The sequence below is a fragment of the Oryctolagus cuniculus genome, chromosome 5, assembly GCF_964237555.1.
Source record: "Oryctolagus cuniculus chromosome 5, mOryCun1.1, whole genome shotgun sequence".
In the NCBI taxonomy this organism is placed as follows: domain Eukaryota; kingdom Metazoa; phylum Chordata; class Mammalia; order Lagomorpha; family Leporidae; genus Oryctolagus; species Oryctolagus cuniculus.
This window is the reverse complement of record NC_091436.1, coordinates 7,601,531-7,625,169: the sequence shown is the minus strand read 5'-3', so window position 1 is coordinate 7,625,169 and position 23,639 is coordinate 7,601,531. Positions and strand designations below refer to the sequence as shown.

General features: G+C 49.0%; 1 protein-coding gene across 7 annotated transcripts in view; it reads left to right on the top strand.

Annotated features, from left to right (window-relative positions):
- MAP3K4 (mitogen-activated protein kinase kinase kinase 4) overlaps window positions 1–23,639 on the top strand; it is a 125,354-nt gene that overhangs the window by 53,563 nt on the left and 48,152 nt on the right. For all 7 annotated transcript variants that reach the window (XM_051855155.2, XM_051855158.2, XM_051855156.2 and 4 more), the window contains exons 3-4: window positions 146–1,488; window positions 22,572–22,814. In XM_051855155.2, coding sequence (XP_051711115.2) covers window positions 146–1,488; window positions 22,572–22,814 — 1,586 coding nt within the window. The remainder of the gene's footprint in view (window positions 1–145; window positions 1,489–22,571; window positions 22,815–23,639) is intronic.

The window sequence follows — 23,639 nt, the reverse complement described above, 5'->3', positions numbered from 1 at the left end:
TTCTTTTAATATTCAGCATATAGAATTCCTTTCTGCAGTAGCAGCCCGAAAATGTAAGTACATGATTGTCAGTTGTGTTGGAAATATTGAATAGCTTCATATTTTAGAATCATATAATGTTCTTTTTTTTTTTTTTTTTTAACAGAGAAAATGAATGCAGCAAACCAGCCTCCACATAAAGACCCTGGAAAACCAGTGGAGAGTGTGGAGGAGTACAGCTATAAGCAGGAGAAAAAGATGCGAGCAACTCTTAGAACGACTGAGCGTGATCACAAAAAAAATGTGCAGTGCTCCTTCATGCTGGATTCAGTGGGTGGGTCTTTGCCAAAAAAGTCAATTCCGGAGGTGGACCTGAATAAGCCTTACCTCAGCCTGGGCTGTAGCAACGCTAAGCTCCCGGTCTCTGTGCCCATGCCTATAGCCAGAACTGCACGCCAGACTTCCAGAACCGACTGTCCTGCAGATCGGTTAAAGTTTTTTGAAACATTAAGACTTTTGCTAAAGCTTACCTCAGTCTCAAAGAAGAAGGACCGGGAGCAGAGAGGCCAGGAAAACACGTCTGCCTTCTGGTTTAACCGATCCAACGAACTGATCTGGTTAGAGCTGCAAGCCTGGCACGCAGGACGGACCATTAATGACCAGGACCTGTTTCTGTATACAGCCCGCCAAGCCATCCCGGACATCATCAACGAGATCCTGACGTTCAAGGTTAATTATGGGAGCTTTGCCTTTGTCAGAAATGGCGCTAGTTTCAATGGTACTCCAGCAGAAGGGCAGAGCCCGGCCGCTTGCGGCACGAAGAACGCGGGTTACTCGACGTACCACGAGCATCTCCAACGCCAGCGGGTCTCGTTTGAGCAGGTGAAACGGATAATGGAGCTGCTGGAGTACATAGAAGCACTTTATCCCTCTTTGCAGGCCCTGCAGAAGGACTATGAAAAGTACGCCGCAAAGGACTTCCAGGACAGGGTGCAGGCGCTCTGTTTGTGGCTGAACATCACGAAAGACTTAAACCAGAAATTAAGGATCATGGGCACTGTTTTGGGCATCAAGAATTTGTCAGACATTGGCTGGCCAGTGTTTGAAATCCCTTCCCCTCGCCCGTCCAGAGGCGTTGAGCTGGAGGACGAGGGGGAAGACACTGAAGGGGACCTGAAGGAGCTGGAGAGTAGCACGGATGACAGCGAAGAGGAACCAGAGACCAGACGGTCCCCGGAGAGCAACTTCGACGTGCAGCCGCAGGACTGCGTGGCCAGGAAGCTCGAGAGGCTGGAGTCTGAGGACGAGTCCCTTGGCTGGGGGGCCCCAGACAGCAGCCCCGAGGCCGGCCTCAGTCGGCATTGCCTGACTTCCATTTACAGGCCGTTTGTAGACAAAGCCCTGAAGCAGATGGGGCTGAGAAAGTTAATCTTGAGACTTCACAAGCTCATGGATGGTTCCTTACAGAGGGCGCGCGTCGCCCTGGTGAAGAGTGACCGTCCAGTGGAGGTAAGGTGCCCAGCAGGCCCTGGGATTGTGTAGCCCTCTGGTCCATGGCTCGGTGCACCTTACAGCGTGGGTTGTATGGTAAATTTCCTATAACGTACCTTGATAAATGGAACTGTCAACACTGTAGAAAAGTCAGTGAATTGAAACGATGCAAACGTCTACCCTTGTACATTCAGTGTGGAGCAAGACAGGCTGGGTGTGAGTGAGGCTGGGAGGAGGCCACTCCGTGGACGGGCGCAGCTGCGTGAATCGTGAGAAAGCATCACAGATCTGAAATGCATCATGGATGTAGTTCTCTATTTTGAGGGGCGTGTCCAGTTTTTTTTTTTTTTTAAAGATTTATTTAATTTATTTGAAAGACAAAGTTACAGAGAGGTGGGTAGGGGAGATAGACAGATTGAGAAAGGCCTTCCATCTGCTGATTCACACCCCAAATGACTGCAGTGGCTGGGGCTGGGCCAGGCCGAAGCCAGGAGCCAGGAGCTTCTTCCAGGTCTCTCTCCTTGGGTGCAGGGGCCCAGGCAGTTGGGCCATCCTCTGCTGCTTTCCCAGGCCATCAGCAGGGGGCTGGCATGTCCAGTTTTAATCACTGTAGTTTTAAAGAGCTGTGAACTGCAGAGAAATGTAAAATCGACCAAAGGGAAAAAGTGTGCCCTATTTGGTAAGGGTGAAGTGTTGGGCATGGTTGATAGAAATTTAAGGTAAGTCTTGATTATTATTAAACTTGTGAGATTTTTGTGAGAGGAATAAGTTTGTAAACAAAAGTAACTTAGGGTAAGTAGGTTGAAAGCAGTTCCTGACTGTTACGTGTGTTAAGGCTAAAGAGGGGCGGATCTCAGAGTGGGGTGCTCTTGGGGTCCACAGCACACCAGCAGCTCCTCTCTGCTGGAGAGTCTGCATGTCGTCTGGCTAAACGCGAGGCTCGCAGGCCTTTGCCTTCGTGTGTCGGTGTCAGTCTGGGATTTGAAGATTAGCAGCCATGTTCTTGTCATACTGCTCTTTTGTATATTGTACTTGATATGTAAAACTTTGGTTTATTGCACAATTCTTCCTTCCCAGTCAGAAATGATAACATGGAAGGCATTTTTTTTAAGAGGGGGAAACACTTTAAGGGAACCTGAGTTTGCAAGATTATTTTTTTTATTCTGATGGCCAAATTGTGAAACTTTAGGAAGAGGCATCATTCATTCATTCATTCATTCTTGTAAATAAAGCAGGATGTCTGAAAATGAACCAATACTTTGAGACTATTTTTTAAGAGGTTAGCTTACTTGAATATTATGTTGATTAGAAGTCTTAAAAATGAATTTATATGTGTCATTTTCTTTGAACAGAATTTTAGCTTTGTGAATGACTCAAATTTTTTATGCAATTTTTTAAAAGATAATTACACACAGAGAGATTTACACACAGAGAGAATTACACACAGAGAGAGGAGAGGCAGGGAGAGAGAGGTCTTCCATCTGATGGTTCACTCCCCAGTTGGCTGCAATGGCCAGAGCTGTGCTGATCCGAAGCCAGGAGCCAGGAGTTTCCTCTGGGTCTCCCACGTGGGTGCAGGGGCCCAAGGACTTGGGCCATCTTCTACTGCTATCCCAGGCCATAGCAGAGAGCTGGATCGGAAGAGGAGCAGCTGGGACACGAACTGGTGCCCCTGTGGGATTCTGGCACTTCAGGCCAGGGCGTTAACCCGCTGTGCTGCAGCGCTGGCCCCTATGCACTTTTTTAATAGAGCAAGTAGAACCGCAAGTGGACTTTGGTTCCTGGTACCCTGTACCACTGTAATAATTTTTTTTTTTTTTTGACAGGCAGAGTGGACAGTGAGAGAGACAGAGAGAAAGGTCTTCCTTTTGCCATTGGTTCACCCTCCAATGGCCGCCGCGGCCAGTGCGCTGCGGCTGGCGCACCGAGCTGATCCGATGGCAGGAGCCAGGTGCTTCTCCTGGTCTCCCATGGGGTGCAGGGCCCAAGGACTTGGGCCATCCTCCACTGCACTCCCTGGCCACAGCAGAGAGCTGGCCTGGAAGAGGGGCAACCGGGACAGAATCCGGTGCCCCGACCGGGACTAGAACCCGGAGTGCCGGCGCCGCTAGGAGGAGGATTAGCCTAGTGAGCCGCGGCGCCGGCCCTGTAATAATATTTTATTATAATGCAGATAGACCATTATAGGGTGCAGAGCCAAACTGTAGGCATGTAGGATGTGCCTGTAGTTTATTTTTGACTGGAATGGCTTAATCCCCATCAAGAATGCATATGGGCAAGACAGGGCTGATACGTAATTGTTACTGTGAAGCCCAGGTTTGAAGTAACAGGAACGGAAAGCCTGGGTCCTATAACTTCATCTCACATTGGGTGGCTCTGTGGAAGAGAGGGGTGCACGTGGTGAGGGCAGGGCTGGGTGTGCACGCACTGTACATCCACTCCTCTCCCCTCCGCGCCCTTTGTGGTGATTGACCAGGGCTGCTGACCGGAGTGGAGAGGGTGAGAGCCAGTGCCCCGCGATTTCTTCTGGAGGTCTTGTTTACAGCTCACAGTAGTTAACTGTGGTTGTGAACTCCCATTACTATTGCGGTTCTTTGTGTGACCAGTTAACAGGCAACCCACGAGGTTGCCCTGAAACAGGTGCTGAATGCTTGCCAAGCATGTGAATTACCGCGTTTGTCAGTTATCTGTAGGTTGTTTGCTTTAAGCTTTGATGTTTTAAAATTTGCATTTGTCATATAACAAAAGAGTAACAGAGTTAATGGAATAACTTATCTGTGTTAGAAATTTATCAAACAAAAAATGATGAGGGTCTGAAATTTCACTTTGCTCAGTGAAAAGTAAGATTTTATTTTTATCCCTTTTCTAGGAATATAATTTCTGTAAGGAGGAGTGTGTGTGTGTGTAGTGTGAGAATATACAAGGGAACTTCCCAAAAGTTCATGGAAAAGTGGAATTAATATATTTATTTTGGTGCAGAAGTTTTCAGCATCATATGAGGGGCTTCAAGAAAGTTCATAGGAAATGTGTATTTGGAGAAGATGTGCGTGGATTTCAGGTGTTTTTTTTTTTGGCATGAAAATAAACTTAGCTTTCCATTCCGTTTTCCTCTGAACTTTGTGGAGTGTCTTCGTGGTTGGCCTCTCCCACGCGGGGTTAATGGTTGTGGTTGGCCGAGTTTTGGGGAAGGAGCCATGGCTCGGAAGCCCAGCAGCGGGCTGCTGTCCTCTCTGTGGCTGTTCCCTAGCCCCTGACTTTGCCAGTGCCTCTGTCTCTGTATCTTAAGGCTTTGCATCTGTGAAATGGGTACAGCAGTGGCTTCCTACTACCTCACAGGGATGTGGCGAGGCTTAAAAGGATATTTGTAGTATAGATGGTGAAATGCTGTAAAGTCAAATGTACATGTGTTCATTTTAAATTTTTTTTTACTTTTTTCTATTTTGAAGCTAACCATAAAAAATTGACGAGTCCTTAATTTTATTTTGAAATGTATCTTACCTTTTAATTTCTGCCAAGTGATAGCTTTAAGGGCATATATTTTTAACACTGTAGCCTTTTAGATGGGAGGACTATCTTGTTTTTATTCTGGCACCGTGGAGACTGTTCATAAGATGCACCTTGTATTTTGCTCTGTCTTTAATGGTTTCTGTGATAATGGTAGTGAACGTAGTAGAAGGGTTTTATAGAAATGAAGAAATATTCTTGGGATATTTGGCTTTTATTCATATTTAACTTTTTTCCCATGTGATTAAATTACTTGTAGCTGATGTGGACATATCTTATAATCTTATATTTAATTCACCTTGCCTTATATAAGCACATTTCACAAAACAGTTCTCTCCTAAAACTCTATCATTGTATTTCATAATCTCTAAATTAGAAACTGTAGCTCGTGATGCTAAAAAACCTATTTGAAATTTGTTTTAATTATAAGGATAATGGTGATTCTATGTAGTTTATTTAACATTCTGCGACTGCAGCTCCCTGCCCTGTGAATTGACTCCTCAGAATATGTTTCTAGCTGCATAGGTGGTCTCTGGTTGGCAGGTGGGTTGGTTTCCAAAGTTCACTTGCAAGGCAGTTGTTTGGGGGTCTTGGAACGCTCACCTGAGGAATCACTGTCGTACACGCGTGGGAAGTCTGTGTCGGCGGCTGTAACAGCGGCGCCAGCTTCAGCCTCGCTCCTGGCTGATAGCAAGGACGGCACTGGACGCAGGGAGAAATGAGAGGAAGGCTTCCTCCCTTCCTTTGTGGGCCCAGAGATGAGCCCAGGTGACTTTTACGCTGCTTCACGTATCCCTCAGTTCTCTGTCCCTTCGCTAAGAGCATCCCAGTGTTTCTGCTTCTTCCTCCCAGGTTCTGTAACCTAAACGCCTCTAGTCTGGGTGTTACTGACAGTGTTAGTGACAAGTGCATGTGACAGCCACTTCACAGTGCTGGGTGCTGGTCTCCCTCTGCCCCCTGCCCCTCCTGTTACATACGGGGCAGGAACCGTCCCCATCCTGCGGTGTCCAGTGTCCCTCCCAACTGTGACTGCAGCAAAGGGTGGGTTCTGAAGTACTGACTTAGCTTAAAAAGTAAGAACTCCTGTAAACATGCGTAAAAGATCTGTCCTTAATACAAAAACTACCCGTGCAATTGCGCTTTTTGAGTAAACTCTTGTAATAGCTTGAGATTTACATCAGAGGAAGCGGAGTTCTCATTAGCTCTTCATGCAGCTCCCCCAATAGTGGCTTCTTGCTAACCTGCACTTTTGTCACACTGTGACATCAGTATTTGAACAGAGGGCTGTGAGCTGAGCTACGTGGTTGGAGAATACTGCTGTTTACTTGGGTAAGACATTGTGTGGGTTTCCCTCTTCTGTTCCAGGATCCATCAAGGCAGCCACATCGCGTTTCCTTGTCACAGTCGTGACTAGGGGTTGTGGGACGTTACTAGACGGGGGTGACAGGCGTGGGGGTGTCCACAGAGCTGAGGTGCCCCTGTGGCATTGCATGGTCACTGGTGATGTTAACCTCGGTTGACTGGGGAACGTGAGGTCCGCCAGGTCTCTCCAGAAGTTCCCACACCCCATCTCTGGCCCCCGTCTCTGAGAGTGAGCTGCTGGGTGTAACCACGGCCCAGGCCAGGGGCTGCAGCCGCCTCCGGGGGTAGCAGGTGTTCACTTGGACTCTCGTGTCTGGGAGGTTCGCGTCTTCTCCCCCATTGTTTACTCGGGTTTGTATCGGTGTGCACTCCCAATATTTATTTACCTTTTTACTTTGTTTATAGCTCAGTGCTGTTGTAACTCACTTTTTGGTGGAGGCTGGTTCTTGTTTTAGGTGTTGGAGGCCTTTCGATTGGTTTCTGTGCCTTCTGACACACTCCCACCCTTTTTTGTGTTGAGCGGTTTCTTGCTGTCTAGCCTGCGGGACGCTCTGGGCTCGCCTCGTGTTTTCCCTGTTCCAGTCCTGGAAGCACCGTTTCTTCAGGGAGAATGGTGTGTGCAAGTGAGGACTCTGGCACCGGGGGTGTTCATGCTCTGGGGTGCTGTTGGGCTTTGCTGCCTTCGTGAGGAGAGAGCACAGGGTGTCTTCAGCTGTGGAACACGCAGCTGTGTCACTGTCCATCCGTCCGTCTTGAAGATAAACGTGCGTTCATACTGGTGACCTGGCTCTAGTTCTGACCTTCCCCCTTGCTCATTTAGAGCATCTCTCACGGGCGCCCCGCCCCAGGATTACCTGCACGCTCGTCCCGCTCCAGTGTGCTCAGAGAGTAGCGTCAGGATTGCTGGGCAGTGCCCTGGTGAGAACTCGCTCAGTGTCTAGAATGCAGCGTGAAGCACCGCGTCTCTCTGTCGTCAGCCTCAGAGCAGCAGTCAAGCACTGTTCCCTCAGTGACTGGGGTGGCTGCCCCTTCCTCAGGGAGTCTGGCTCACACACTGGTGACACACTTGGATCCATTTATCTCAGCCTGCATCCATCCTGGGATCTCCCAGTGTCCTGGTTGATTTTGTAAAATTTGCATACCATAAAATTCACTTTTTGCATCGAATGGTGTCGCTCCCCCTCTTCGTGGAGGAACGACACAGGACCCTGCGCTGTTCTTTCGTCTGCTCGGCCCTCCCCGGGTTTGCTGCTGGTTCTTCCCGGGTTGGCTACCGACCCTTCCACCTCCGTGGAAGGGCAGTCCCCCCTGGCCACATTCCCCACTTCCGCAGGGGAGCGGCACACCGCCGGCCGGCTCTCTCGGGGGCTGCACAGGTGTTCCCTCAGGTGTTCCCCTTAGATGTTCCTGGTGCATGTTGTCTCTCTCCTCCTTTATAGTCCTCCTCTGCCAATCCCAACTCGGCTGCCCACACGCCGAGTACGCTGCTCTCCTCCAATCAGGAGCAAGTCCTACAGTTTATTGGTTGAACTGGAGGCAGCTGTGTAGAAGCTGTTTTCTTCTCTCCCAGCGCCATATTGTGGGAGAGCAGATGCATAGAATAAGTCTTAATTCCAGTAACAGTCTAGTCTGAGCTGCTCCCCACAGAATGGTTCTGTGGCTTTTGTGTAATTTAAATTTTAAATACCTATCAAATATTTAGGGCATAAGTGGTAGTGATTTGATTATTTTATGCTCCTTTTTTTTCTTATGAAATTCAGAGAAAGGGGATGAATATTTTCATATTTACATAATATGCACGAAATGACAGCTGTCTGACTGCACATTACCAGACATATTCCCTCCAGTGCTAGGAAGATCTTTGGTTACTTTCTTAATTGATTTTAAATTAGAAGTGTCATGGAATTATTAGAAGTTTAGTGGTTGATGGAAGTTCAGAGAGAGTAGATGGTTTCTCTAGGCCAGAGTCGGAGGTCGTTAGAGACAGTCACACCAGCTCTGGGATAGCAGACTTGAGCCCAGACGTTTCCAGGCTTGGCTGCACGTCTGGGGGTCTGCATGGCGTCGCCCTGGGGATTTGGAGATACCTGTGCCTCGGCAACAGTGTGGCCGCGGGCTAAGCCGCCACATGGGCCACTGACATCCCAAGTCAGAGACCCAGCTGCTCCACTGTCATCCAGCTTCCTGCTAATCCAGCAGATGGTGGATCGAGTTCTTGGGTCCCTGTCACCCATGTGGGAGACGGGCATGGAGTTCTGGCGTCTGGGCATTGTGGCTATCTGGGGATGGGGCAGTGAGTAAAAGATCTCTGTCTGCCTTTGAGATAATTAATTAATTAAAGAGAGAAAGAAATACACGTGCCTGTGCCCTTCTCAGGTCTACACACCCAGAATCTGCCAGCGTGGGGCACAGCCCTGGCACTTGTAGGAGGTCCCTGTGTGCCTCGTGTGTGAGCACGCCAGCCCCAGTGCGCTCCGAGGCAGCTCACTGGAAACACTGCAGCCCTGGAAGCGCTGGTTCGGAGCTCCGGCACGCAGCCGTAAGGTGAAGGTGTAGACGAAGGGTGGCTGGTGCCCCGTTCCTGGGAGGAGGAGGCCTGTGGAGCTTGGCCCAGTTCCCTCAGCCAGTAAGTGGTAGAGCCAGGACAGGAACCCAGCACTCTGGCTGCAAAGCCATGCACACTCTTGAAAATATTTTGAGCCACAGGGTAATTTTTTACTTAGTGGCTAGCATTTAAAAATGGAAAGATTTCACATGAAATGCAGATTTCTGGGCTCCTTTGAAATATAAGGTCTGTTAACAGTGTGTCTGCGTTGCCACAGGGAAGCTGCTGACCGGAGTGCTCCAGTTCACCCAGCAGCTCCCATATTTGGGGTGGGTAGTGGAGACTCACAGACACTGACTTGAAGGTGACAGGGGCTGCGTGTATTTAATCATCCTTGGGGTGTGAGCTTTTTGTAATGCTTTCCTTTGTTTTCTGTATATATATTTTTTAATACACACAAAGTTCCTGTCTGATCCTATACTGCTGCTCAGAGTAGTAATGGGTTTGTATCTTCTAGACTTTTCTGTGTTCCTATAAATAGACTTGTACATTAGGTGTGCTCTAAGGTTATGAAAAAGTTCTATTTTTTTCTTACTCCTTTAATGTACTTAAATTTGTTTTTGGTATGGAAAATATTAACCATAGGTAAGAGCAGACAGAAAATGCCAGGAACCCCCATGCGTTTGTGCCTTGTCACGTTGTTCCCAGCTCATGGCCAGGGCTTGCAGGCACTCAACACCTTCCCTTGTCATTTTGAAGAAAACCTCAGGTGTTGTATTTTACTCACTTCTCTGTATTTGCCTGAAGGATGAGGGCGTGCCATTTTGTTTTGTTGAAGAACACTCGAGATCCGTAGTGCTAACAGGCTGTAGGTGCGCGGTGCGTATTGTTACCTGTAGGAGGGCGTGTTTCAGAAATGCAGCCGTGACCTGGTGTTACTCCTGGAAAGACAGTCGTTCCCCAGTGCCCTCAGCTAATGTGCGTGTGTGTGTGGACCCCTTGTTGTGACTTGCTTTTAAAAATATCTTACAGTTTGAATCAGTTTGCAGATAATGTCCATACGCTGTAATTGTCCATTCTGTTTCTGGAGTTCGTGTTCAGTCTCTTACGTCCTCTCTCCCTTGTCTTTATTGAAGATGCAGAGTCTTCCATCTGCTGGGGTCTCCTGTGGCCCGCAGTCTGAGGGTTGACCTAGTTGTCCTCTGACCAGGTTGTCTGTGAACGGCTGAGTCAGGCGGTGCTTTGGCCCAGTTTGGTGTCCCTGCTCGGGAGGCTGCCCACCACTCTCCCAGGATGCATTTAGTGCATCTTAACACACTCGGGCCTGGAAAGCGGGATGCTCCAGTTCTGTTCGTGTATAGACGCAGTGCGAGGAGAAACTCCCTCGTGCACTGTTTGGTTGCGCAGTGGCAGTGGAGAGGTTGGACGGGAATGACTTCCCTTTCAGTCACCGTTTTTCACGATACTAACTTCCTTCACCAGTGACCGGTTAGTGTGCTCTTGTTGTTGTTAGGGTTAGTAAGCTCCGTGATTTAAGCACATTTGATGCCTTTCAACCCATGCAGTCTTTCTGGTGCGTCCTGAAGTCCTTACTGTGGTTGCTGGGATTAGGGTCAGAGCTCCTCCGTGGACAGTCAGGAGCGTATTTGGGTTGTCCCAAGTCCTTCTCTTCACAGCCTTCCTGACGAGTCCGTGACGGCTTCCCTGTTGCCTGGTGTAGCAAGCTAGTGGATGCTTACGCTGCGCGTGTTCCAGACTGAGGACCGGGCAGCTTTTTAAGGGCTGGGGAAGCTTTTTTCTGCCAAGGATCATTTGCATATTTTTGACATTGTTCGCAGGCCATTGACAGTTATCAGGTTAAAACTTAGCCGGCTATAGGTTTGCTGAGTTTCAGTTCCTGCCTGTGGTTGCCTCGGAAGTGCCAGACCATGTGATTTCCCGGGCCTTGTATGGCCCAGGAGCCGGATGCTCCCCACCCTGTGTATTGGGAAATGATATTCCAGGATCACAGTCTGTGGACTAGCACTGTCGCTGCCCTGAAATGTTGGTTATTGTTTACAGTGAACAGAAGAACACCCCTTCCACCCACCACAATACGACGTGAGTTCATAGTGACACTTCCAATTCAAATTTGAGATTTCAAATTTTTACTTAATCTCATCTGACTTAATTTGTATGTTATCTTCTTTCTTTTATACTGAGGATCTCAATTTACAGTAATATTAAAATATCAAATACTGTATTCCAAAATACACAACAGTCTCAGAATAATACCAAACAATATGACTACTGAAAAAGCAGTTTTAGTGTTTTTGTTCATCCAGAGGGTATAACATTCTAGGAGTATGACCGCAAATTACTGTGTTTGAAAGGCATTTGGAATAATTCTTCTCATGGTCATGCCAGTAGCTAGATATACCATTAGGCTCTTTTCTGTTCTTGGTTTTATTTTTAAAATAATAGCTTTATTGGGCTGCAATTTACATACCACAAAATTCGCCATTTTAAAGTGCTCAGTTCAGTGGTTTTCTAAATTCAGAGTTGGGTAAACATCGCCACTGTACCCATCCTCACTATCTAATTTTAGAACCTTTTCCTCACCTCTAAAAGAGGCTCTGTCCCTTAGCCATTGCTTCCACAGTCTCTGCCCACCAGCCCCAGCCCCAGGCAACCACTAATGTACTTTCTGTCTGTGCTTTTCTCGTCTGGACGTCTCGTGTCAGTGGAGCCGTATAATAAAAGGGCTTCAGTGACGGGCTGCCTTGACGGAGCCTAGTGCTTGCAGGGTTCATTCTCCTGGCGTCTGTGCCAGCACTTCCTTCCTTTTCATGGCCGAATAATATTCAGTTGTGTGTCTATTCCCAAATTTTTGTTTATCCAGTCATACATTTTTTAAACTTTAATCTTTTATTTTTAGGTATTGGTTTTGTAATTTTTAAAATGAATTATGTTAAGTATTTGAAAATATATTTTCAAAGTCATCTAGCTTTTCTGTTAAGGATAGTTCATCTTTAAAAAATTTTTGTTTTATCTTTCCAATTTTGGGTGTAGAATTCTATGTATTTACTTCTAGTGTTTATGATGGGTTTATATTTTCCCCCTGAAGGGTATCTTTTTATCATATCTGCATTGCCTTTCCTTTCCATTTCTCTGGGTGTTTAAGCTATATTGAAATTATCCTGTTATTTCCTGGGATCTACTTAGAAGTAATTTTCCCAGTGAAATACTAAAGTATTTTACGTGCATATCAGTTTCTCCCCGACGTTAGTCGTTGTGGTTGTCGCTCCCCCTCTTCATGGAGGAACGACACTGAACCCTGCCTAGGCTTCATATCCGAGTCACGGCACCATTATGTCGCTCCCCCTCTTCGTGGAGGAACGACACAGGACCCTGCGCTGTTCTTTCGTCTGCTCGGCCCTCCCCGGGTTTGCTGCTGGTTCTTCCCGGGTTGGCTACCGACCCTTCCACCTCCGTGGAAGGGCGGTTCCCCCTGGCCACTTTCCCCACTTCCGCGGGGGAGCGGCACACCGCCGGCCGGCGCTCTCGGGGGCTGCACAGGTGTTCCCTCAGATGTTCCCCTTAGATGTTCCTGGTGCATGTTGTCTCTCTCCTCCTTTATAGTCCTCCTCCACCAATCCCAACTCTGCTACCCACACGCCGAGTACGCTGCTCTCCTCCAATCAGGAGCAGCTCCTGCAGCTTGTCAAGTTGGTGAGAGGCAGCTGGGTAGAAGCTGTTGCCTCCTCTCCCAGCGCCATATTGTGGGAGAGCAGATGCATAGAATAAGTCTTAATTCCAGTAACTTAGTCTAGTCCAAGTTGCTCCCCACAGATCCCCCTTTCTTTTTATTTTTGGCGTTGACACGCGCCTGTCTTCGGTGCCCCGCGGCACACACTCTGCTCTGCTTGCTAGAGTTGCCCACAGGTGCTTACAAGCCCTATCAATCAGGCAAACCGAATCCGGGTCCTCTCTTCGCCATGTTGTGAGGAGGTTTTTAGGCGCTGATGCGTGCCTGTGTTCGGTGCCCTGCAGCGCATGCTCTGCTCTGCTAGAACTGCCTGCAGGTGCTTACAAGCCCTACCAACCAGGCAAACTGAATCCAAGCCTTCTCATTGCCGTATTGTGGGGAGACTTATCGGTGTTGATTCGTGCCTATCTTCGGTGACCTGCAGCTCATACTCTGGTCGAGCTGCCTACTGGTGCTTATCGCCTTACTAATCAGGCAGACCGAATCCAAGCCTTCTCATTGCGGTATTGTGGGGAGACTTATTGATGTTAATTCGTGCCTGTCTTCGGTGACCTGCGGCGCATAAGCTGCTAGCCGCCCGCAGGTGCTCACCACCTCCCTAATCAGGCAGACCGAATCCAAGCTCTCTCATTGCCATGTTGAGGGGAGGCCTTTCTATTTCTCTATTTCTCTATCTCCGGGCATTCCTATTTCTCCTATTTTACTTCTTTCTGCCAGCATTCCTATTTCTCTCATTTTACTTCTAAACTTCTGTTTCTCTTATCCCTGCGGCTTCCCGGCGCCCGCCCCGAGGCTGCTTCTCAGCGGCTTCCCGGCTCTGAGCCGCTTCAGCCCGCGCTTCTCTCATCTGCGCGGCTTCCCGGCGCCCGCCCTGCAGCGGACTCCCGGCTCTGCGCGGCTCGGCTTCGCGCGCGCACTCCGCGGTCTTCACGCCCTTCGCGCCCGCACCACGGCCTCGCGCCAGCCCCGCGTTCCCTATCTATCGCGGCGGCTTCCGCGAATCACACAGCGTAGCTCACGTTTCCGCCGCCGGCATTCAGTCCAAGTTCCCCGGACTAACCTGGCGAATTCCAACCTGGTGGCCCACGTCTCTGCCTCTGGTTCCAGATTTTCGCCTTTTGCTCCCTGGGCTGACTTGAAGAATTCCAAGCTGGCTTACGTCTCCGCCTCAGCCTGCACTCGCGGCTTCATCCTCCCTAACATTTTTCTCTACCCGGTATGTTTCCCTAAGTTTTCTTCCAACAATATTCCTCCCTCATTTCTCCTGGCCTCTCCCCACAGTCCATATCCAAGTCTAAGTTTCTTATAGGTTTCACTTTCACTTTCAACCTGCAGTCCGTATCTGAGTCTAAGTTTCTTCTTGCTTTCACTTTAAATCCTAACTTCTTTCCCACAGTCCGTATCCGAGTCTATGCCTAGGCTTTCGATAGCTTCTTCCGGCACCTTTTCTGTCCGGCTTTTCCCTAGGCTCTTTGCTAGTCTCTCTCTCCGGTATTTTCCACTTCTTCCTGCTTCTTCCCTCCTAAGTTTCCTATCCGAGTCACGGCACCATTATGTCTCTCCCCCTCTTCATGGAGGAACGACACTGAACCCTGCCTAGGCTTCATATCCGAGTCACGGCACCATTATGTCACTCCCCCTCTTCGTGGAGGAACGACACAGGACCCTGCGCTGTTCTTTCATCTGCTCGGCCCTCCCCGGGTTTGCTGCTGGTTCTTCCCGGGTTGGCTACCGACCCTTCCACCTCCGTGGAAGGGCGGTTCCCCCTGGCCACTTTCCCCACTTCCGCAGGGGAGCAGCACACCGCCGGCCGGCTCTCTCGGGGGCTGCACAGGTGTTCCCTCAGATGTTCCCCTTAGATGTTCCTGGTGCATGTTGTCTCTCTCCTCCTTTATAGTCCTCTTCCACCAATCCCAACTCTGCTACCCACACGCCGAGTACGCTGCTCTCCTCCAATCAGGAGCAGGTCCTACAGTTTATTGGTTGAACTGGAGGCAGCTGCGTAGAAGCTGTTTCTCCCTTCTCAGCGCCATATTGTGGGAGAGCAGATGCATAGAATAAGTCTTAATTCCAGTAACTTAGTCTAGTCCGAGTTGCTCCCCACAGTGGTCTTTCTGTCTGGTCTGATGGTACAGCCATTATCGATAGTACTGACTTACAGTGCTCGCTTCATGTTAGATCTGCAGGTGTGTGTGTGTGTGTGTGTGTGTGTGTGTGTGTGAATAGATAGCAGGATGAATGGATACACAGACATAGTTTTGGGATTTTGTTTGAAGGTTCATGTTTAATTCTTTTTTTTTTTTACGATTTTTTTTTTTTTTATTTGAGAGGCAGAGTTACAGACAGAGATGGGGGAGACAGAGAGGTCTTCCATCCGCTGGTTCACTCCCCAAATTGCTGCAATGGGTGGAGCTGGGCCAATCTGAAGCCAGGAACCAGGAGCATCTTCCAGGTCTCCCATGTGGGAGCAGGGGCCCAGCGACTTGGGCCGTCTTCCGCTGCTTTCCCAGGCCTTGGCTGAGAGCTGGATCAGAAGTGGAGCAGCCAGGTCTCCAGCTGGCGCCCGTGTGGGATGCACTGCTACGCCATAGCACCAGCCCCTCGTTTCTTTTTGATTTGTCTTCCTTTTTGCCTCCTGTTTCTGTGAAAGCATTATCTGTTCTGTTTATTTACTCATGTATTCCTTGTATACTTTTTAGATATTTATTTTGTTTATTTGAAGACAGAGTTACAGAAAAGGGGTTGGGAGAAGAGAGAGAGGGAAAATCTTCCATCTGCTGGTTCAGTCCCCAAATGGCTGCAATGGCTGGAGCTGGGCCAGACCGAAGCCAGGAGCCAGGAACTTCTTCCCGGTCTCCCACGTGTGTGGCAGGGACCCAAGCACTTGAGCCATCTGCTGCTGCTTTCCCAGGTGCACTAGCAGGGAGCTGGATTGGAAGTGGAGCAGCTGGGATAGAACCAGCACCCATATGAGATGCTAGTGTCACAGGTGGTAGCTTTACCCACTGTGCCACAACATCTTCCCTCCTTGTCTTTAAAGTTTAAAATTTTTTTTTCTGAGTTCTACCACTTTGACTTTTCCTATGATTTTCTTTTCTTGTTTTGTAAGTTGGGCCAGAACTCTCGTCTGCATCAGGGGCAGATCTTTCTGCCAGGTGGGCCTGCTCCTTATTCTCTTGCTTATATTACCTCCCCCCCCCCCTTTTTTTTTAAAGATTTATTTATTTGAAAGAGTTACACAGAGAGAGAAGGAGAGGCAGAGAGAGAGAGAGGTCTTCCATCCGATAGTTCACTCCCCAGATAGTCGCAACGGCCAGAGCTGAGCCGATCCAAAGCCAGGAGCCAGGAGCTTCTTCCAGGTCTCCCACATGAGTGCAGGGGCCCAAGGACTTGGGCCATCTTCTGCTATCCCAGGCCACAGCAGAGGGCTGGATCGGAAGAGGAGTAGCCGGGACTAGAACCGATGCCCATGCGGGGATGCTGGCGCTTCAGGTCAGGGCGTTAACCCGCTGTGCCACAGCTCCGGCCCCCTACATTACCCTTGCATTGGATTCTCCCACAGTCCATCTTGGTTGTGCTTTTTTCCACAGGAGACCTGCTTTCACAGACTTGGGGGGAGAGAAGGAGTTGGAAGGCGTTGAGTGTGGCCTAGTGTTGCGTCTCTCCAGGGCCAGGAAGCACTCTCGCTCATTGCTGAGGTCTTGCAATCGGTTCCCTCCCCTGGGCTGCACCTTCTCCCACCTTCTCCTCTCTGCTTATTTCATCCTTCACCGGCCACGTGGGTCTCACTGCTCCGTGTGGAGCTCTGGCCTGGAGGGGAGTTTTGGAGCCTGCAGCCCTACAGCTCTTTCACACCTCACCTGCCAGACCTTGACCTCACTCTGGACTGTGTCAGAGTTGCTCCCAGGCTGATGCGGTGAGCTTACGGCCGAGTGCTTGGGGTTGATTTTAGAGTTGGCCACTGTGCACCTGTCACACACCCATTAATTCCCGCTGCTTCCGTACCCATTGCTGGGCCTGCGCTGTTGGAGCCTTCACTGTGCCCCCACCTCTTCTGTTTTGCTGCCCAATTTTATTGTAGATGTGGCTCTCAGAGTCTTGATTGTCTGATATTGGTTTTCTTTATTTTTATGGGAGGGGGGGCAAAATGGAGCCAGAATCCAACTGCCACCACTGTCTTACCGGAATTCTTTTCATTAGTTTGATTTGTACTAAAGTCACAATATTTGATGATTTTCAGCTGACTAAATGGTAGTGTCTTACGGTTTAACCTAGTATATTGCTTTGTGTTTAGCTTTTGATACATTTGGAATCTCCAGATATAAGGGTCCTTCAAAACATAGGTGGAAAAATGGAATTAGAAGATGATACTATTTCCCACAGGTGTGTGGAAGTGCTCTGATGTTTGTTGAATGCATTTTTGTGTTAAAATTAATACATACTTGCATTTCCATAACAAGCAAGAATTTCTGAAATAGTTATGTGATTTTTAAAATGATTATTTGCATGAAGTACAGTAGATAGTGTAAGAAGTAATTTTTTCCTTTAATTGCCTATAACATTCACTTGATAATTATTATTTTCCAGTCTCCTAAACTGCTGCCTACCTGTTACATAAAATTATCATAGATGATTGGATCGGTTCCTCTTTTGATCTGTTTATTACTGTGCCACTACTTTTCTGTTTTAAATAAAATCGGTTTATCAGTAAGATTTGGCATCTTTCAGGGCAGTTTCCCATTCCTTACTTTTCAGAAGTTTCTGGGTTTGCTTCCCTGTGAAGTTCGTTGTGGGTTTGTCATATCCACACGAAATTGGGTTAGGGTTAGAACAGTAAGCACATTGCGTTTTTATTAATGCCCTTCCATTATCGGGTCTGGTTTGGCTGCAGTGATTAGGAGTTTCACACCATATTTAGGTCTGTGCTGAAACTAACAGATACGCCATTTCTGTACCACATTGCCTCTTCCTCCACTCTCTGGTTTTATTGAAGTAATTTAGAATTGAAAATCCAAGTTTTTTCCTTATGTATTTTTATATTTTATTTTTATATTCTTTTGAGGGAAGTACGGTGGGAGGGAGGGTGATGGGGACATCTTCCATCCACCTATTCCCTCCCCAGTGCCCACAACAGCCAGGGCTGAGCCAGGCTGAAGCCAGGAGCTAGAATGTAACCTGGGCCTCCCACATGGGTTGCAAGGAACCCAACTACTTGATCTCGTATCGGCTGCCTGCCAGGAGGAATTAGTAAGACGCTGGAATCGGAGTGGAATTGGGACTTAACCCAGGCATTACAGTATGGGATGCCGGCAGCCCGGGTGTGTCCTAACCACTATGCCAAATGCCACTAGTATGCTTAAAAAAATCCAAATATCCTATTCTGGATAGTTCATATGAGTTATAGTTCATGCCCCGTTGTCATCATTCAGTTGTGTCTGCCTCTGTGCGTTGTGCTGGATTCGCAGCTTGGCGTTCTCTTCTGGTGTTTTACCCCTTCATTCCATGCCAGGCCCTGCCCGGCGTCACTCCGTGAGGGTTTTAGAGGAGGTGAAGGATGGCATCTGCGTTCTTCCCTGGTCCCCTGGAAGACCCTGCAGTGCGGGAAGTGCGCCTTCTCCTCTCACTCGCCAGTGCTGCTGGATCTGACTTCGTGCCCCTTACTGGTCGCTCATGGTTTCTGTCCCTTGTCTCTTTTGCTCTGGGTTCTGGTTCACTCTGCAGTAAATTCTGAAATATAATCGTGTGTTCACCAGTGTTCATTTTATTTTCACTGTCCTTACTGAGTTTATTTCAGAAATCTTGGCTGATTTTTCCTCCCCACAGGACGCCACTGAGATCTTGTGTGGTGTGGTTTTGTGGCTCTCCGCCATCTCCTGTATTCAGTCCCCATCAGTCAGAGCCGGCTGTGCTGGCTTCTCACCCGGGCCTCTTGAGCACTGCCGTTTTCTCTTTGGTGCCGAGTCGTTCTCTCTGTTCCTTCCCAGGCACCACCGCAGGACACCGTAGGTCTGGTGTTGGGCTCCAGCCAGTGTTGTCCTGGGGTTGAGAAGGAGGAATTGCGCCTCTGCCCAGTGAGCCTGGATCCAGTGGGCCGACATGCTGGGGTGTAGAGGATGCCAGAAGACTTGGGGACTTTTGTCATAGAAAGTTGCTGAGCTTTACATAATTTTGATGTCATTATATTAGGGAAGAAGCACTTCTTGGTGCCTAAAGCGTTTACAGACATGACTTAACCTTGACCACACTTTATTTGTTTTTTATTTTTTGACAGGCAGAGTAGACGGTGAGAGAGAGAGACAGACAGAGAGGAAGGTCTTCCTTTTCCGTTGGTTCACCCTCCAATGGCTGCTGCGGCCAGCACCGCGCTGATCTGAAGCCAGGAACCAGGTGTTTCTCCTGGTCTTCCCACGTGGGTGCAGGGCCCAAGGACTTGGGCCATCCTCCACTGCACTCCCAGGCCACAGCAGAGAGCTGGACAGGAAGAGGAGCAACCGGGACAGAATCGGGTGCCCCGCCTGGGACTAGAACCCCGTGTGCCAGCGCTGCAGGCGGAGGATTAGCCTGTTGAGCCACGGCGCCGGCCCTGACCACACTTTAAAAACGTGTTTGTTTATTTTCATTTATTTGAAAGGCAGAGAAAGAGAGGCACAGAGACAGACACCTTCCTTCTGCTGTTTCACATCCCAGTGCCCGTAGCAGCTAAGGTTGGGCCACGCTAAAGCCAGGAGCGCAGAACTCAGTCCAGACTCCTCGTGGTGGCAGGGACCCAGTTGCTTGAGTTACCACTGCTGCCTCCCAGGGTGCACTGGTAGGAAGCGGGAGTCAGAAGCTGAGCGGGGACTCCAGCCCAGGTCCTCTGCTATGGGATGTGGGCACCCCACGTGGAGCTTTATCACTGCACCCAGCGTGCACCCCAGCCGCGACCATATTTAGCACAGTAATCACTGATAACTTGTGTGTCTATTTTACAGATTCTTGCCTGATGGGAAAACCCAATTATGTGCTAATTTAAATAAAAATATGCATCGAATGTAAGAATATAAGTTGGTCTTATTTTGCATAGTGCCAAACGGGTTCTTTCTTGCACCTGCATTGCTCATGGGTACTCCTCAGGTCCATACTGCGGTGCTCCGACTGTAACGCGGTGTTTGCTGATGCAGGTTATTCCATACAGGAAAAGTGTACGTCTTCAGGAGCAGACGGGATTGCTTCCTTTTAGGCAGTTCATGTGTCTGGGAATTTGGTATTATGTAAGGAGAAAACATCCTTATCTTTGTCATTAAATGTCTCCGTTAACTAAGTTATTTGTGCTATTTTTAAAAAACTCAAAAGTGTCCATTTTTAAAGTGTTAGGACCTCGTGTTGTCACTAAAATAATCTCTGTTGTCGTTAGGGGGTGTGATGGCATCTGAGAGCTGAGAACTTGTCCACAGGTGGATCTGACCGTGTGACGTTCTTTAGCATTGGGTTGTGAACAGCCAGAGAAGAAGCGTTGGCCTTTTGTGGGAGTATTTGCCTGTTGATTTATTCTTCAAGCATCGGTTCAGTCCTGTTACGTGGCAGCTGCCTAGCTCCGTGTGGGAGAGCCATGCTGAACCAGAGATGGGCAAGTCTTCCTTTTCGGGATGATGTAATGGGAAAATCGAGCAGGTAAAGTAGCCCTTTACAGTAAAGCAAGGGAAATCCAGCCAAGGAAGCATTTGCAAGGCAGAAGTATCGGCAAGGAACGGGAGGACTGATTCATTTTCTGAGGCAGTCGCAGAACCGTCTGGGGGAGAGGAGTCCCCCAGGCTAAAGGTGTTACTTGGTGCTGGAGCACAGAGGCAGGTAGGTTGAAGTCGGGGAGCCGAGAGGTTTATGGTCAGGAGCGGAGGTGGTGATGGGAGATTAGGACAGATCCACCCAGAGAGCAGACCGCCGGCTGGATGATACAGGTGCCTAACCTGTAGTGGTGCCACAGGGTGCCAGCCAAGTGGTATGACCAAGCCTCCACACAGAACCACTTTGGGGTCATGGTTGGTGGATTCAGATATTAAATCACGAGAAACAGTTGAAAAGAAAAGCCAGTGCCAGTTGGGATACAGAGGAGAGGGTGGGTTCCTGAAATAGTTATGTAGAACCAATAAAGCTTCTTAAATGTGTGCGTGTGGTCCAAGGGGGCGATGTGTGGGAGACGGGACAGGTGTCGTTGTGCAAGCCGTCGCCCTGTGGACCTCTGACACACAGACATCAGGAGCTGTCCTGAGGAAGACAGAGCCCCAGGGGGCGTCTGCAGCCAGGGTCTTTGCCATTCAAGGCCTGGATCTGCTGGAAAGTTCTAGATGAGGTGTGTACAGATATCGCTTGCATGATATGCTTGCTCGCCTTTGCTGCAAAGCAGCTCGTGGTTTGGACCCTGATAATTTTTTTTCCTCATGAAACTACTCTGTCTCTGAAACGGAAAGTCCGCATGGGCTCCGAGTTCAGAATTTTGTAGTTGGTGTTCTGGGGAGGGTATGGGGTATGACAAGCACAGTATTAGAATGATGTCTTGCGCTGAGCTTTGGAATCTAAAGATTTTGAAGTGGAAAAATAAAGAGAAGAAGATCTTCAGCGTGGCAGCAACAGGAGCAGAGGGCAGGTGAGGGGCAGGCCACCTGTGTGTGAGCGCCAGTGCTGCTGGCCACGTGGAGCACGGAGAGGGCTGGGGCTGACCAGGAGGCTGGGGAGTTCTCTGGGCCTTACTCAGTGGACGGGCAGGTGGGGGCTTGCAGGTGTCAGAGGCGGGCGTGGGTCCTGGGTGCACGCGCACGGCTTGGCCAGCTGCTTTCACAGTGCTGGGTGGTCACTGGTCTTCAGAAAGTCAGAAGTCCTTGCCCTCGGGAGCTCTCCGTCCACTGCTCCCTGTGAAATGTGAAGTGCTCTGTTGAGAATGGAGGGCAGGGGTCCAGGGGACCCAGAGCCCTCCGGGCAGGCCCTGCTGGGGCAGTGGAGGTGCATCTGGACGGCTGAGGTGAGCACGCAGTAGTGGTATGGGGGAAGTTCTGGAAGGGAGTCAGATCATATGGGCCCTTGAAGGCCAGGGTTGGAGTTTTATTCTGGGGGCTTCTCCCCGTTGGGTTTTGAAACGCTCACCCTGGCTGCTCTGAAGATGTCAGCATGAGGGCAGGGAGGCCAATTAGGAGCTCCCTGATGACAGGGAGGAGGGGAGGGAGTGATGTCGTGGACACAGAACAGCTGCAGTTGAGGGATTATATGTTGAAGAAATGTTGAAGTTTTCACATTTTGATGGCTTTAATTTTCTCAGTAAAAGGAAGAGTCAAGGTTTGTGAATGAGGTTGGTCAGGATGATGTTGACAGTTCCTGTTTTATGGGAAAGCTGTAAGACTTTGAGGGCAGCTCAAAGAGTGGGTGAGCCAGCCCGGGGTCCCCAGGAAGCATCAGATGATGCATCCCTGGGTGCCAGCACCGGGTTGGTTATAGGCGTCTGTTTTTCCATCAGCATCATCTAGTTTGGCTCAGGAAACAAGTGGTGAGAACGGGCTGCACCCACCAGTTTTTGTGGTCACATATGTGGCTACTTAGGATGAGCTGTTAACCTGATTTTAATAATTCTGTTTTTTTTTTATCTACAGAAAGTTGTGGATGGTACTGTACATAGACTTATATACAATGTTCTGACCAGTTTAAGCGCGTTGCAAAACTGTTGAGAGTGAACATGGTTCTTTTCTTTTGCTACCATACTTTTTGGGTAAAAGCATTACCATTTGGTTTCAGTTCTTGTTACAGTTCCTTAACACTCCTAGAATTTTTGATGGAAATGTTGAATATAAAGACTTTTCTCGTGCAACTAGCATTTTGTAGATTTGTCAGCAGCGTACGAGAATACTTGTTCGTGACCCCAGCGTGGGAACACTGTCCTGTGTGCTCCTTTAATCTTTGCATGTTGGATTTCTGTTGTAGTTTTCTGAATTCCCGGATCCCATGTGGGGTTCTGATTACGTGCAGCTGTCCAGCACGCCGCCGTCCGCGGAGCAGAGGAGCAGCGCCGTGTCCTGGGAAGAGCTGAGGGCCATGGACCTGCCCTCCTTCGAGCCTGCCTTCCTGGTCCTGTGCCGAGTGCTGCTGAATGTCATCCACGAGTGCCTCAAGCTGCGGCTGGAGCAGAGGCCCGCCGGGGAGCCGTCCCTGCTCAGCATCAAGCAGGTGTGTGTCCGGCCCTGTTACCGCAGGCTCGGGAGTTCCATCCTGGAGACTTTTTTCTCCCTCTGATGGTCGCAGACTGTGGAAAGTGCTTGTATGTTAGTGTTTTCTGTATGTGGCAGTTTTGAGTGTTCTTTTGTGCAGTCCTCAAAGGAAGAATGTGGTTCAGCCTTTTGTTGTCTGCTTCCTTGTTCTAAGAAAGGATAAAGACAAGATGATGACATGGCCCTGTCTTCCTCATATCAGTCTTCCAAGACTGGAAGCTTAAAATTCATTTCTAAGAGGTAGAGTTCAAGTTTTATTCGGCTTCACATACGTGGAGGCAGACACATGTCTTTAAGGCACGCCGATGGGAGGTGATGGGACTTCCTGCTGCTGAGCAGTCGGGTGGTTTCATCAGTAGCGACAGCGTCTGAGTTCTTGGCTGCTGTTGGTTCTGGATGGGATCTTATGGGGACTGACGTTCCAGGGGCAGCAGAGGAACGGCCAGAGCACTTGTGTCTGCAGGGGTGGATGCCACAGAGTCTGTGTGGTTGTGCTCTGTGGTGGTCACCTGCTGACGGCCACTCTGCAGAATTAAATTCTTCAGCTCTTGTCCATGCAAAAGGAAGGTTGGAGTGCTTTTTTGTAGAATAACTATCGCCTGGGGATTGAAGAGCTAGGAACATTTGGCTCTGAGCCTAGGTGAGCAGTACAGGTGAAGGAAAGACAGGTGGATACAGGTCACATGGTAGATGCACATTGGATTTGTATATGTGTGTTTACAAGTGTGTGTGATTAGAGGTGTGGGCATGTGTATGGGGTTAGGTATGTGTGCCTGTCTGTGCA